Here is a 16,095-nt window from a genome sequence, read left to right on the forward strand (position 1 = left end):
CTCAATAATTGTGCAAAAGCTCATTCAATCGTTAGTAGGTCTTGAGAGTGTGAAGATGTAAATTTTGAAAAGCGATGCTGTAGAGGATTCCATGGAAATTTACACATATATTGTTCAGAATTTCTATTCAAAGGCATTTCAAAGTCATGTCAGTCAGGCATACAGGATATAGCAAATTGGTACGCAGCGATCTCGTGAAGGGACTAGAAATCCCATGGTCAATGCTGTCAAGTGGGAATCGTTTGAAAATATCTTGGGTCTATGCACATCTTGCTTGCAGTAGGGTTGAAAGTGTTGGGTTGTAGAAATCCTTTGTGGACGTCTACAATTCTGACCATTCATTTTATTTGACAGGAATCTCATCCATGTTTTCAAGTCGCACTGTACAAACTGGTCGGAAATGTTCAAAGTTCTAAAGTGAACACATTTCGGATGTGATCCTCATTACCAGTGCTTTATTTGAAGTTATATGGGTAAAATTTTGTGGATTTTTACATAAAAGAATCTAGGATTTATGTTACTATTTTATTTGTGTTGAATGCTGATAATGTTGCCGATAAAAATGCCATATCTATCTATGAAGTTCGGTTTCTTCACAGGCCTGTAGCAGGAGGGGGGGGGGGGCTGAGCCTCCCCTGGCACTGGTGTCATCCCTCTTGACATTTGATAAAACTATTTTGTATAATTTGTTTGCAGTGAAGAGTGAAAATGTAAACAGCAAAAATTATTTTGCTCACAACTTGAAGGATAAATGCACATAACATGAACAGCAGCTATTACATTCATTCATCTTGTTTATGAGCGGAAGCCTAAGTAGCTGCAAGTATTTTGAAGATTCTGTAGACTTTAGAAAGTTCTTTCATAGGGGAGATTCTTTACCTGTAACTTCACTGGCCCTGTTGCAGCCTTCCGTTTAGACAGAAATTGGTGGTTGTGACGTCATTATCCATATTCCTTCCACCTCTGCGTCAAAGGTCAACAGCTCCCAAGTTTTGGGAACGAAAGGGAGTTTTATTGCTTTGGCCAGGGGTGGAATGTACAGTAGACACTATGATTGAATGTTAGGTATTTTTTCTTGTATGATATAAATATCTGGATTATGAAAACTAGTATGGAGTGCGTAGTAAGGGATGATGTTAGTAGATTCAATTAACACTTCAGGAGATGTTTTAGAAGATATAGAAAAAAAACTGTAGTATTTGTATCATATTTCTAAATTTCATGTTAACTTAATGACCCCCCCCCCCTTTCACACACACAATATACCTGCATTTAATATCATTAAACTTTTGAAGAATGGACTTGGTTTACAAAGTTCCCCTCTGATAACCCGTGAACACCCCCTGGAGAAAAGAAGAAAGAAAAGAAATTTATAAATTTCATTTCAACCCATTTCACTACTGTTTGTAACAAATTTTAGTCTTGGATTTAAAATTTGTTAACTTTAAACCTTCTCTTGCAGGTGTTAAATTTCCGACGGATAGGAAGTGATGCTTACGGCTTACTTCCAGTGGGTCAAGTAAGTCTCAAAGATGGAATCGAACTTGACATGAGCAAAATGAAGGCTTACACTGAAAATAAGACTGAAATTCCTTTAGCAGACATCGTATCAAAGTGTACTACTTGTTTGGCAGCTAAGAATAAACCATCTTCTCCACACATTCTTCAGGTATGATATATTTTTTCTACAATTATAATATTAATTAAGAGATATTGGTTTTGTCTATTCAATTGCGTTTCAAAATATATGTAATATGAATGTACAAATATGAAATTCTCATTGGTCCGAATAGAGTAATAATCATGGTGATTCGTAAGTGCGTGACACATTTTTAGAAATTCACCACAGATAACTGTGCAACAGATAGTGGTAATTCTGACGCCCATAGAATAAAAAACTCTCAAACGTTTTGTTGGAAACTGCACAAACACATAGTTATCATGTTCTCTGCTAGCAGGCAGCAGTAGCAATATGGCACAAAGTAGTCATGAGAAAGCATTTTTTATGTTGGAATATGCAAGAACTTTGACTGTGCAGTGACAATTTCTAACAGAAAGTATCAAGAAGTGCTATGAGAACTCATATTGGGTTATTATTATTTGGTACGGTCAATAAATAACTGGATTAATGCCGTGAAAAAGCGAAATAAAGTGACAGAGTGATGAAACTTACGGAATATGTAGACCAGGCTGGGGTACGTCACATGTCTGTGAGACGAGTTCCAGACCGTGGTGCTAGGTGGCCGCACTGGCAGGGAAGGGAGGTTGTGTATGTGCAATTTGCCCTCAAGGTGCCAGTCAGTCATTCAGTGAGGTGAGTTCAAAGTGTCAGGTGACACAAAAGAGGTTCAGCGATCCGTGATACAATTTTTGATTGCAGAAGGCAACACTATAGTGAAGGTGTTCATGAAGAATAGTGTATGCTGTACCATGAGTAATGCCTAGTTTGGTTGCAATCTGGTTCAGACTAATCCCCCGACACTCCTGTATGAGGTCATCAATGGCAGAAAATGGACTCATCCGTAATGGCATACTCCCCTGCATTGTGAGGCACCTGACACTGTGAACGCCATGACTCACCTCACTGAATGACTGCCTGGTTCCTTGGAGGCAAATTGCACATAGACAACCTCCCTTCCCTGCCAGTGCTGCCACCTAGTCTGGAACTCATCTCATAGACATGTGGCAAAGCCTGGTCTACATATCCCGTAAGTTTCATCGCTTTGTCACTTTATTTCGCTTTTTCACGGCATTAATCCAGTTATTTATTGACCGTACCAAATATTGTTATCTATTTTACAAATCATAAAAACGAAACTGAATTGAAAATACTTAGGCGTTGTATACAAGTTCAGACTGGAGTCTACTATTTAGATGGAAACTGGATTCACCTTCCTTCCTTTCCATAAACATCTATCACTTTGTTGATGAACAGTTCCTTCTCTTTTTGTACTTTTTTCCAGTGCACAGATATAGAGATAACTTTATTCCGTTTTTACACTACAATTTCACCATTTGAATTATATAAAGTTTTTCTTGATATCTCACGGGGGGGGGGGGAAGTGCCCCTCCTTAGCCCCCTCTGCAGGCATTCTTGAAAATAGGCTAATGGCATCCTTCAACATCCACATCATTGGCAATGGGTATCACTGGTGTCTATATCAAAGGACAGTAAAATTTAGAAACATGCATGTTTTCTGTATTTTCTGTATCTACAGTAATTAAAGAGTTGCCACTATTAAAATTCCAGTCCACATATTTTTATAAAATTTTATAAAATTACCTAAAATGTGTAATTATTAGGCTTTTCATAAAAATTAGCATGCTACAGTAGATTCTATTCTTCTGAGATAAAATTAAGACACAGTAAAAACATGGGTTTGTATGAATGCAGCAATGCATATGTTTTTCTCTTAAAATGTTGCTGTTTCATCTAAGAAAATAATATTCCTTGTAATCTTTATCTTGTCTTCTTCCAGGTACCATCCAATCGCAGATTCTCGATCTTAGGACTTGTGCCATTCCATCGTCAAGGGAATAGCTATTTCAATTGCGGTGAATTCCATTCCGCAGCCATGTTCCAAAATCTTGCAGCTCTCACATTCGCTCTCGAGCAAGTGAATCACAATCAAAGTGTTCTGGAGGGAATAGAGCTGGGTGCTTTAATATTCGACCATTGCTCGCAACCACAACGGGCCCATGAACGGCTCTTCACATTCTTTTCTGGCGAAGAAGGCAGTGAAGATGATCCCACAGCATCCAATTCCATCGTAGCAGCCGTGACGTTGGACGAAGAAGCATCCGAGCTTGTCAGTCCCTTATTCGAGGCTCAGGGAATCCCACAACTTGTTTCGCCTATTTTACACAGCACGAAGAACAAAGACATGCAGAAGCTTTATTTGAATATGGCACCTTCTTCCGCAAGGGAGGTGGAAGCTCTGTTTCAGGTTGTGCAAATGTTTGAATGGCGTTACGTGTTAATAATTCACAGCAGAACTCAAGCTGCTGAAGCCGCAAAGGACTTGCTTGCGGAGCTTATTTCTCAGGATGACATGTGCGTTGGCGGAATTTGGGCAGTCTCCGAAGATTCTGTGGAGAAAGATGTGTCGGAAGCTGTTCTGGATATCCAGAAGATGTCCTCAGCATCTGTGGTTATTCTTTTGTTAGATTCTCCCACGGAGATACGTCTATTTCTGGAAGCAGTGGCCGAACGGAAATTGTCGGACAGATTATCATTCGTTTCTGGGCTTGGGTGGTCGACGGATAGAAGAGTTGTCCGTGGATTGGAGAGTATTGCAGCCGGCACTATAAGTCTAAGTTTGGAAAACTACGACATTCCAGGATTCCGTCAGTTTATGGGGTCACTGTCTCTGAGCGATCATTGGCCGTTCCCCACAGCATGGTACGAGGAGTTCCATCAGCACACGTTCAGGTGTCAGCTGAAAGGCAGTGCGGTGGTTCAGAACCAATACCCGGACCAGTGCTCCGGTAATGAGGTCTTGGACATATCGAGCATGGAGCAAGACTCAAACGTTTGGAACACCGCCAGGGCAGTGTGGACAATTGCACGAGGGCTTCACCAGTTTCTAGCAAATCAGTGCGAGCAACACTTCGAAGCTGAATCTATCACCGATTGCGGCCCTGGAGCAAGAGGTTTCCTGAACAAGGAAATATTAAAATCCGCATCTGAAGAAGCAAAGGCTGGATTCTATTTATGGAACTACCGAAAAGTAGAAAATGGAACATTTGACTACGTGAGAATAGGAGGATGGAGACCAGGAACAGGCTTGTCTGCACGACCAGCTGATGTCATGTTCCGATATCCAGCTCTGCGACCGGTTGCTGAGTGCGATTCCGGTGACTGTCTCAGCGTCTGCAGCTCTCAGTCATTACGCTATGCTGCAAAGTCCGTACCGCAACCACCCCCTATTCTTGAGAATTTCCGATCCATGTGGGGTGTCGTTACAAGTGCTCTCAGCATATTTGGTGCAATTATAGCTCTTGGTACAGCATTTTACTTTCTATCTGCCTTCCCGAGAGCCTCTGGGACATCAATTCTTGGTTACCTCATTCTTCTTGGAGTCCTTCTACTATATGCAACAAATATTAGCTTCATAATTAGTCCTACAGAGGTCACCTGCAGTGCACGAAGATTACTTCTTGGCCTCTCATATGCTGTAATTTTCTCAGGGATGTTGGTGAAGGTAAGTGATCTATATTTAAATTATTCTTAATATTTATTGTTTTGTTTCAAATTTATTAGTCAGCCATGATATTTCACCTTTTATCAGAAAGATTAAACTATAAACTGTAATTATTACTGTAATATTATAAAAATAACCTATCAAAGTCATACAATATCATTCTACAATGGAGCCTCAATTTTACATTCTCTTAGAAACAAAAGTCAAAAACTTAAAATGCTGGAAAATTTTGTAATATTTTGCTTTATTGGGAGCATGAAGATTGAATGTATGACGGGGAGTCAAATGAAAACCTTAAAAGTCCAATAAAAATTACAGGACAGACTGTAAACAGCTCAATTTTACATAAGGTATCGCCTGTTACTTACAAAATGACTTCAAGGCTGCAACACTGATCAAGTGAGCTCCACAACACCATTTTTGTCATTTTAAAAATGGCGCCTCCTGCATATACATTCACCAGCGAAGAGCAGTGGTTTCTTACCCTCTGGAAGGTAAAAAAAAAAAAGGTTAAGTGTTCCCCTGTGCACCATGCCATGAAGGTGTATAGGGGGTGTGGGGGTAATGCCCCACACTTTCTTGATCCAGTCATGAGTGGGGGTGATGTGATCAGCATTACGCCCCTGACTGCCTTTACCCCCCAGGGTTTCCCCCAGGCACCCATGTCATTCGACGCTGGGTGGGCACCGAGACCACTTCCAACATTAGAAAAGTTTCTGGATTTGAACCGGCCGGGGATCGAACCCGGGACCTTTAGCATGGTAGTCAGACACATTACCGACTGAGCCACCGCAGTCCTCTGGAAGACTAAAACTTATAGACATTCTACGGCAAATGAAAATTCAATGCTTACCACATCAGCAAGTTTACAAATGGGGCCTTCTCGATGATGCAGTAGTACGTATGTTGTCTTGTAATCAAGGGGTTCCAGGTTCGATACCTGGTGGAGGCACAGTGGTTCGGATCCCTCTTTAAACTGTAGGTCCAGTCCAGATTAGCCTTACTGTGCATAAAGTAGACTTAAAACACCAATTCAATCAAAAAAGTTTACAAATAGAGGAGGAAATTCGACAATGGCCGCAGTCCACATGCAGATGGGTGACCTTCACAGTAGCTCAAAAGTGATTTCACATAGATTCCAAATATTCTTCTTCTTGAGGTGTAGAGGTACTAGCTCACACTTGAAAATATATGTGGATCAGCAAGATGCTGCATACTTGTGAAACTTTACATGAAGAAATCTACTATATAAAAAACAAATGAAGGTTTTCATTTGACTGTAAAAGGTATAGGGGTGTGGGGGTAATGCCCCACACTTTCTTGATCCGGTCGTGAGTGGGGGTGATGTGATCAGCATCACGCCCCTGACCGACTTTACCCCCATGGTTTCCCCCAGGTACCCATGTCATTCGATGCTGGGTGGGCACCGGGCCTACTTCCAATGTTAGAAAAGTTCCCGAATTTGAACCAGCCGGGGATCGAACCCGGGACCTTTAGCATGGTAGTCAGACGTGTTACCGACTGAGCCACCGCGGCCACAATTTGACTGTCCCTCGTACAATGTGGAATAATATAAAATCCAGAAACGTAAAACTAGGGTTTCACTGTATTAGCACAATCTAGAAATTGAAAGTAAGTTTCCCAGAAACTTGGAAATGATATTTTATGTACATAAACAGTGGAATCTTTTTAATATGAACTCCAAGGGGACATGAAAAAGTTCGAATTATCCAAAATTCAAATTAACAAAAACATCACATCATTAAAGACGATTTCAATGTGAATAAACTTCTGTTCAAATTACATAGTAATTTGAATTATCCAAGTTTGAATTAGAGAGAGTCCACTGTATATAATATCAGCAGCTCATAATAAACCTTCCTTCAGTAATAATTGAATTTTTTCTAGATTCTTGTTTCAACACTAATTCTAGGGTGTTTGGGAATGGGCACTTAAGCTAAAAAATGGAATTTTACAGTACACAGTTATTTATATTTATTCTTTTAATAGCAAACATTACAGACATGATATACATGTAGAATATTTTCACATGCCAAATATGAAATTATAATATTTTCTATAATTGATTTAGTGTCAAATGAAAAAAACGGAAAATCGCAATTTGTGACTAAAGTCCTTCTTTCCAAAACACCCTTAATTCAATTTACAAAAAAAATAGATTTTAATCTTAATTTTCAAGTATAGGGATTTACTTCTCATTGCACTTAAAAATAGGTATATGAGGTTAATTATAATTTAATGAAAGTTAATGTTAATTTTTATGGTTATCAGTAGAAAACCTTGTAATCCATTCATGTATCATGTTATGTGAGTTTCAAATTATCCGGGAAAAAATAAATGGTACAATGATGGTAATGCCAACAAGCTATTTTCTCAGAAATGTAACTGAGTTATTTATTTAGGTGAAGTAATTGTAATTTTAACTTAGTTACTTTTTAAAAACCAACTTTCAAAAACACTTGTTATAATTAGAGCCCCATATTTATGTTGAATAAAACTTCCAGATTGCGGTATAAAAACTGGGCACATTTCGAGATTAAAAGCAGTATAGAAAATGGCATTTTGGTGTTAAAATAGTGAATAAAACCCTAAATTTGATTTAAAAACTACACTTAATACACAAAAGAAACGTTTCCCTTCTAATAGTACATTTATGTAGTTATCAGAGTAATAAGTTTATTCCTGTGTAAAGGGGTCCATTTTTGCTTCTCAAATATTTACAGCAGAATTAGTCAATTTTCTGTGAATTACATAGCTCTCAGGATAATTCAGACTTCATAGAGGGTCACATCGTTAAATAAACTCTACATTTCATTTTTGAAACTTTATTTCACAGTTTGGAGTTCATTTCGCATCATTTCGAGAAAAAAATGTTAAGGAAAGGCACCTCATACCTTCCAAAAACATGAAAAATGAACATTACAGTGTGTTATTTCACATTTCATGTTTTGTCAAAAACAAAATGGGGGTGTAAGGGGTGATGCTTCCACATAGTACACCCAATTGTCAACCTCACTTCCATCTAGTACACCCAATTGTCAAACCTCACTTGCCTGTAGTACACCCAATTGTCAACCTCACTACCATGTAGTACACCCAATTGTCAACCTCACTTCAATGTAGTACACCCAATTGTCGACCTCACTTCCATAGAGTACACCCAATTGTCAACCTCACTTCCATGTAGTACACCCAATTGTCAACCTCACTTCCAGGTAGTACACTCAATTGTCAACCTCACTTCCATTTAGTACACCCAAGTGTCAACCTCACTTCCATATAGTACACCCAATTGTCAAACCTCACTTGCATGTAGTACATCCAATTGTCAACCTCACTTCCATCTAGTACACCCAATTGTCAAACCTCACTTCCATGTAGTACACCCAATTGTCAACCTCACTTTCATGTAGTACACCCAATTGTCAACCTCACTTCCATGTAGTACACCCAATTGTCAACCTCACTTCCAGGTAGTACACTCAATTGTCAACCTCACTTCCATTTAGTACACCCAAGTGTCAACCTCACTTCCATGTAGTACACCCAATTGTCAAACCTCACTTGCATGTAGTACATCCAATTGTCAACCTCACTTCCATCTAGTACACCCAATTGTCAAACCTCACTTGCATGTAGTACACCCAATTGTCAACCTCACTTCCATGTAGTACACCCAATTGTCAACCTCACTTCCATGTAGTACACCCAATTGTCAACCTCACTTCCAGGTAGTACACTCAATTGTCAACCTCACTTCCATTTAGTACACCCAAGTGTCAACCTCACTTCCATATAGTACACCCAATTGTCAAACCTCACTTGCATGCAGTACACCCAATTGTCAACCTCACTTCCATCTAGTACACCCAATTGTCAACCTCACTTCCATCTAGTACACCCAATTGTCAACCTCACTTCCATCTAGTACACCCAATTGTCAACCTCACTTGCATGTAGTACACCCAATTGTCAACCTAACTTCCATCTAGTACACCCAATTGTCAAACCTCACTTGCATGTAGTACACCCAATTGTCAACCTCACTTCCATGTAGTACACCCAATTGTCAACCTCACTTCCATTTAGTATACCCAATTGTCAACCTCACTTCCAGGTAGTACACTCAATTGTCAACCTCACTTCCATTTAGTACACCCAAGTGTCAACCTCACTTCCATCTAGTACACCCAAGTGTCAACCTCACTTCCATCTAGTACACCCAATTGTCAACCTCACTTCCAGGTAGTACACTCAATTTTCAACCTCACTTCCATTTAGTACACCCAAGTGTCAACCTCACTTCCATGTAGTACACCCAATTGTCAACCTCACTTCCATGTAGTACACCCAATTGTCAACCTCACTTCCATGTAGTACACCCAATTGTCAACCTCACTTCCAGGTAGTACACTCAATTGTCAACCTCACTTTCATGTAGTACACCCAATTGTCAACCTCACTTCCATGTAGTACACCCAATTGTCAACCTCACTTCCATGTAGTACACCCCGGACTGTATTTTGCAGACTAGCGAGGCTCTGGCACCTGGATCTACGGCCAGTATAATCTGCGTAGGACTGTTGTGTGTCGTGTCCTGTGTTTTGTCTTTACATGTGCTGAGTGCATCTTTACAGCCTCAGCTTTTAACCAAGATAAGAATATTTTAATCCTCAGAAACGTGTTTTATTATAGTTACGGTAAGGGGCTGGACCCCGTACAATGTGACGGGTGCAAAATAGCCTAAGTGCTGATGCACCCAAAATTTTAAATTCAAATTTAAAAAAACAAAAACAAAATGTGCATGCCTCTAGTTATTACTTAATGGCATCATCTTTTTTGTTGTATACATGCATGTGCACAGTTTGTAAAGAGTTATTCCATTAAATGGTCATGAAATATAACACTTTATTCTTTTCAGGTGGTAAATACATGGAGACGGCAGGGTGGAAAGGACATTGAAGATGGATTAACGAAACCATCAGGATTACTCGTAGTAGCTGGTGCATTAATCCTCGTTCAAGTGATATTATCATCAGGTTGGCTTGTCCTAGCCCCATCGCAAGTCGATTATTTAATCAACGGGGGTGCCAATGGAGAACCCCTGTGGCGCTGCTCCCCTGTGGATAGTTTCGAGGTAGAACTAGTAGTTTCGTTAGTGTATGTGATAGTGCTACTTATCGCAAGTGTACTCTTTGGCCTCTGCACTTGGCACAGTGAAGAAAACGGCCGAGAGGCAAGATGGATCCTTGCTTCCTCGGTGTTTCTCGTCGTGGTGTGGATCTGTTGGACCACGGCCGCTACCACGCTACCCATAAGACATAGAGATTTCGTGATAGTGGTAGCGAATTTGGTAGCAGCAAAGATAGTACTTTTGTGTCTGTATGCGAGGAAAGTGTACTGGTACAGTAAGCTCAGTAAGGAAGCAAAGAAACTAGACACTCAACCCCAGTTCACGAACCCTACAGTGTACGGAGTGACGCACTTTCAGCCACATAAAAATGGAACACCAAAATTCCATAAAACAGTACCTGGTAAGTGTTTCCATCTCTGTTCACTTGTGTTAATATTCTGTCTTCACCTTCTTAAAAGTAACCAAGTAACAGTGAGTTACTTTGCTCAAAAAGTTACAACTACAGTTACACTCATTCTGGATAATACATAACTCGTAGCACATGTTGCATGCTGAATTGCTAGTGGACTCTCTTTGATTAACTGATGTGATCATCCAAAATTAACATTACTTTTAATTAAATTATAACAAACATCATATGTTTAAATATCAAAATATAGTAGTAACATAAGTCAAAGTAAGTCCTTAGACTTGAAAAATATGTCATAGAAAACATTTGTTCATAACAAAAGGCATGAAAATCAAAATTTTATTTCTGTTCTTTTAGCAAACTAATTTTGTTCATTGCTGTTGAAATGTACAGAAAAGCAACAGTTAGTTTCATTACTCACTTCAAAAAGTAACTTGTTACAGTTAGTGTTACTCAAAAAAATAACTTACTTGTAACTGCATTACAAAGAACTCATTATTTTAAAACATGTAAATGCTATCAAGTTAAAGTTTAAGATTTGATTTGATTTGGTTTATTTTACTTCACTTTTTGTGCCACTTTTGGCTAATTTGCAAAGATGGAATGAGTGATGATATGATGAAATTGATGAATAGACACTCACAAACATCCATGCCCAGCCCAGGATTCGAATCTGGGGCTCCTGGCATTCTAGATTTAAAGTTTAAGAATTTGCCCCAAAATATACAAATGCTTTCTACTAAATTTCCAGGTGTTTCTCTGACCAAGCAAGTTAATATTACCATTGCAATCAAGGGTCACAGTGAGACAATATTTAAGATTCATTATAAATTTGTAGCTCCAATTTCGATTTTCCTATCTGTGCATAAAGTAGGCTTAAATTGTGAAAGATTTCTATCTACTGTAGAGATGCTATTAGGCTTTCAATGGATTTAAAGATGAAATGAATTGGACCTGTATAATGGCCAAATGTTCCATGAATACCAATCAGAAATTTACAAATCAAGAGTTCATTGGTTACATATTCTTGAATGAACTGGCCAACCGTTATTTTTTTTTTTTTTTATTAGGGCTGAATCGATACCATTTTGAACCGATAGATATACCGATATTCTTATAGATTCTCATCGATACTGGTACTGATGCTTGAAAATTGTAACAATTAGTGTTGGGCGATATATCGTCCAGACGATATATCGCGATATTGAAAAAAAATCATCCAGGTGATATCAACTAGATGATATATCATCATATTTGGTGATATATATCATGTCAGTGATATATCATCATGATATTTGGTGATATACATCGTGTCAGTGATATATCGTCACGATATTTGGCGATATATATCATGTCGGCAATATATATCGTCATAATATTTGGCAATATATATCATGTTGGCGATATATATCATCATGATATTTGATGATATATCGCTATCACGATACGGAAAAAATATTGTATTGTCTGTGACGATATTTTCTTGACGATATATCGCGATATTAAATTTCCGATATCGTCCATCCCTATTAACAATTAAAGATTAATTAAATCACTCTAAGCATCCCACTCCAATTATAAACATCACTTTACCATAGTTTGCTTTAAAATATTTATGAATTACATCAGGTTACTAAAATACCAGTTATGTAATTATAAATTCCAGTTTTTCACGCAATGCTGGTGCACAATAATTGGGAACTTAAAATTTTGCATAATATTCAAAAATGTCTTGTGGGGTTTTTTCAGTCCCTGCCAAACACCAAAATGTCAGAAAAGTATCGATTGGTAGTGTGAATAAAGTCCAAACGATACTTTCTAATACCGATAGCACTGATATTGGCCAATACCGATCATCAGTATCAGCTCAGCCCTATTTTGTATCTTTTATAGTTACTGCTAAGTCACCTTTCCAAAATATCTCATTTGATGCTGAAGTAATCAAATTCTGTTCTAATTAAATGACATACTTAAGGCTCGGCTGGACTGTTGGCCAATGCCAGCGAAGCCATTTTTTAAATTTCCTCTCGTTTTGAAAAACAGCTAAGATATTTCAAATTCTGAAAAATTACATTTGCTTTGAATTCCTTCTATATCCTGTCCCAGTTAACTGTGGAGCAAGGCCGCTCATAGCATCAGAGAAGCGAGGGTAATCTATTGGCCAGAGTGAAGCAGTAGACGCTGATGTGCAGGCTGGTAACTTCAGTCGGTTTCCCCCACTCCACGCAATTCCGTTCCTCTCACGTGTTCATTGGTGGAGCCGTCTCGTGTCACTACTTGCACAGAGACTTGCTTTCGTTTGCCTGCTCCACAGTTAGCTTGGACGGAGTATAGAGCATTCACATGCACCTTCATGTGGTTTACTTTCCCTTTTGCCTGGATATTCACAATAGTTTCGTGGCTACTTGAATATTTAGATAATAGCGAAAGAAAACCACACAATGACTCATGTGATGTTCAAGTATTTCTTTCACAATTTGGAACATCTTATAGGTTTTTCGAAATGAGAGGAGGAAATTTAAAAAAAATGGCTTCGGTGACATCAGCCAAAGGTCCAGCCGAGCCTTAACAAGTATGTTTCACATATTTGTAGATAGTGTGAGAATGTGTGTATGTATGTGTGTGCGTTCACTCATTAACTGTTTCAATTAACAGTTACAATTAAAGCAAAAAAAAATTCTTTGGCTGTGGAAATTCAATTATTAACGTTATTTTTTTCCATTTCTATCCTGTCCTAGTGGTATACAGAAGATGATCACCATATTTCCAGCATCAACACTTGCATATGGCCAAGTTGGAGCTTTCTTCATCTTCTGGTAACTGTCCTTCAATTCTTTATTCACTGTCCACTTCAAGACAGCTGGGTCTATATTTTGTTTCTTCTTATCTTTGTTTATTAAGTAAAAATAGAAACTTCTGTGTCTATATTTTCTTTCTTTCTTCTAACTTTACTTAGTAGACCTGTGCTAATACTAGAAGTAGTTAGTTATTATTAGTTGTGTTAATATTGGTGGAAGTGGTTGTGTAGTCCATATCAGTAGTATGTATAACGCACAATAATTTTTTTTATGAATTTTTAACATATTTCACGTTAAATAACAAGTAAGTACAAGGTGGTTATAATTAAAGTGACGGTGTTCAGAGTGGTACAGCTAATGAAGCAATGCGCTCGCGAATTATGCAAAAAAAAAAAAAAAAAAAAAAAAAAAAAAAAAAAAAAAAAAAAAAAAAAAAAAAAAAAAAAAGTTCCAATTCTCGCCACCAGGGTAAAAAATGGCGCTGTAAGCAGTCAAAACGTGGAATTTTCCGTAACTCTCACGTCAAAGTCGGTGACATTGTCTAACCATTGTGTGAACTCCCTGGTTGTGGTTGGTGACGCTTGTTGCTTTTTCCTTTAGTAATGTTCATGTAATTCGAATAGTGAAATTGTAACGATATTTTATTACAAAGAGTATGGTTTTCTGCGATTTATAGTGTTTTTCCTGTAACTATACCAAGTTTTGACTGCTTACAGCGCCATTTTTTACCCTGGTGGCGAGAATTGGAACTTAGTTAGTAGATGTGTGCAGTATGCCAAGAAGTCAGTAATTGGCATCAGGGAAACCCCTCTGTTCTTGACTGGAAAATGATTCACATCCTGAACTAGACTTTGAGAAACGATTCCATGATTTTCAGGCTCTCAATTATCCAAGAGCGTTTGATTCTCGAAATATTCTACACTATAAATATCTTGGAAATGTGAAAGCAATCGCTTATGGAGAAAGAGTGTGTCAAATCAAAGACTTTCAGAGTGTTGGGAAATTCTGAACATTTCTCACAGCGAATGTTGGGATTTCATTTTATTACTCATCCCAAGAAAGAAATAAAAATCTGCACACTCCTATCAATTATTATTGTGGCCAAGCAGATGAGACGCTTGTTCACGATCTTGTAATTTTTTATTCTGGGTTGAGTCCAAGCCTGGACATGAATGTGTCTCTGTGTATGTGTGTATGTGTGTGTGTGTGTGTGTGTGTGCGCATGTCCCTTCACCAATTGCAGCTAACCATCTTTCATCTTTATTATTGAAATAAGTGTAATGAGACAGCTGCGGAAGAGAATTTCGCTCAAGCGCCAAATAGTTTGCTTGGACTACGGTAGATAGATGGATGGAATGTAGAACTTCTTCACTTGAGTGAATAACGCTCAAATAGGCAAAATGAGTGGTATACACTCGAAGCCCAGTTGTACACATTAGTTGGCCTTCAAATATGGATTGTAAAGTGAAAGACGCAGCAAAATTGAAACTTAAGTGAACATAGTCATCATATCCATGTTAAAATGAAGTTTAGTCTGTCTTGCCAATACACAGTGATGTATGAAAATGAAATAGATGATTGTGGGCTGAAGTACCAAGGCAGATATTTTACATATATGTGTCTAGATTATTGTTACATTAAAATGATATTACAGTACATTGTATACGCTCGAGGGCAAGCGAAATTGTTCCCATGCAGTCAGTACTCTATAGGAAAGCAACATAAGGTAAACACATTAAAACATGTAATTTAAGCTATTTACACAAAAGAGAAAGAGAGAGAGAGAGAGAGAGAGAGAGAGAGAGAGAGAGAGAGAGAATGAGTGTGTTTGTTTAGTGTATGGGAGAATAGTGAAGAAAATTAATTCACATCAAACAGTGTATCATACTCATAATCTTCCCAATGTACATATTACGAAGTAACAGTATATCATCTTTAACGCTTCATCATAATATTCTCATGAAGGAGATTATATTTTATAAGGTTAATTAAATATAACTAATAGCATATATTAACAAAATTTATGTTAGAATTACACTGAGTATTCACTAAATTGTGACCACTTGCCTGATATTTGCTACATTCATCTTTTTCCCAGAGTATAGTCTGAAAGCTTATTAGTGTCAAAGCAAAATGTAGCCTTGAAGTATGAAAGCATGAACTTTGGATCATTTTGACATTACCGATGTGGTCATAAGTCGGTGAACACACTGTATTAAATTTCAAGCCTTGAAGATTTCTTACTAGTCTATACTTAACATATTTCTCTCTTGTAAAGTATATGTATTTACAATTTGATATTTATATTTTATCTTGAGTATTTACTGTCTCTCCTTTTAACTTTGTGCTAACAAAATACCATATGATAGCAAGTCAGAACATTTTGAAAACCAAAATTGTGTGATGATTTCTGTTTATCATCATTCAATTGCAAATATCTATAAAGCCTGCCATATACACTGATGAATTCGAGTGCACAGTATGCAGTGACCGAGACACACAATCAGCATCACTTGTACTGAAGCTGCT

At 38.0% G+C, this 16,095-nt stretch overlaps 1 protein-coding gene across 2 annotated transcripts in view; it reads left to right on the forward strand.

Moving 5' to 3' along the window:
• The window catches only part of LOC146002416 (uncharacterized), a 167,531-nt gene that overhangs the window by 144,434 nt on the left and 7,002 nt on the right, over positions 1-16,095 (forward strand). The window contains exons 14-17 of one of the 2 annotated variants that reach the window (XR_014443703.1): positions 1,463-1,669; positions 3,480-5,204; positions 10,147-10,759; positions 13,507-13,584. Coding sequence is in view for 1 of the 2 variants with exons in the window: in XM_083140238.1 (XP_082996364.1) it covers positions 1,463-1,669; positions 3,480-5,204; positions 10,147-10,759 (2,545 nt within the window). In the remaining variant the exon portion in view is untranslated. The remainder of the gene's footprint in view (positions 1-1,462; positions 1,670-3,479; positions 5,205-10,146; positions 10,760-13,506; positions 13,585-16,095) is intronic. The other variant, XM_083140238.1, reaches the window with a different exon arrangement.

The sequence above is a fragment of the Lepisma saccharinum genome, chromosome 18 (assembly GCF_977018435.1).
Source record: "Lepisma saccharinum chromosome 18, izLepSacc3.1, whole genome shotgun sequence".
Classification (NCBI taxonomy): domain Eukaryota; kingdom Metazoa; phylum Arthropoda; class Insecta; order Zygentoma; family Lepismatidae; genus Lepisma; species Lepisma saccharinum.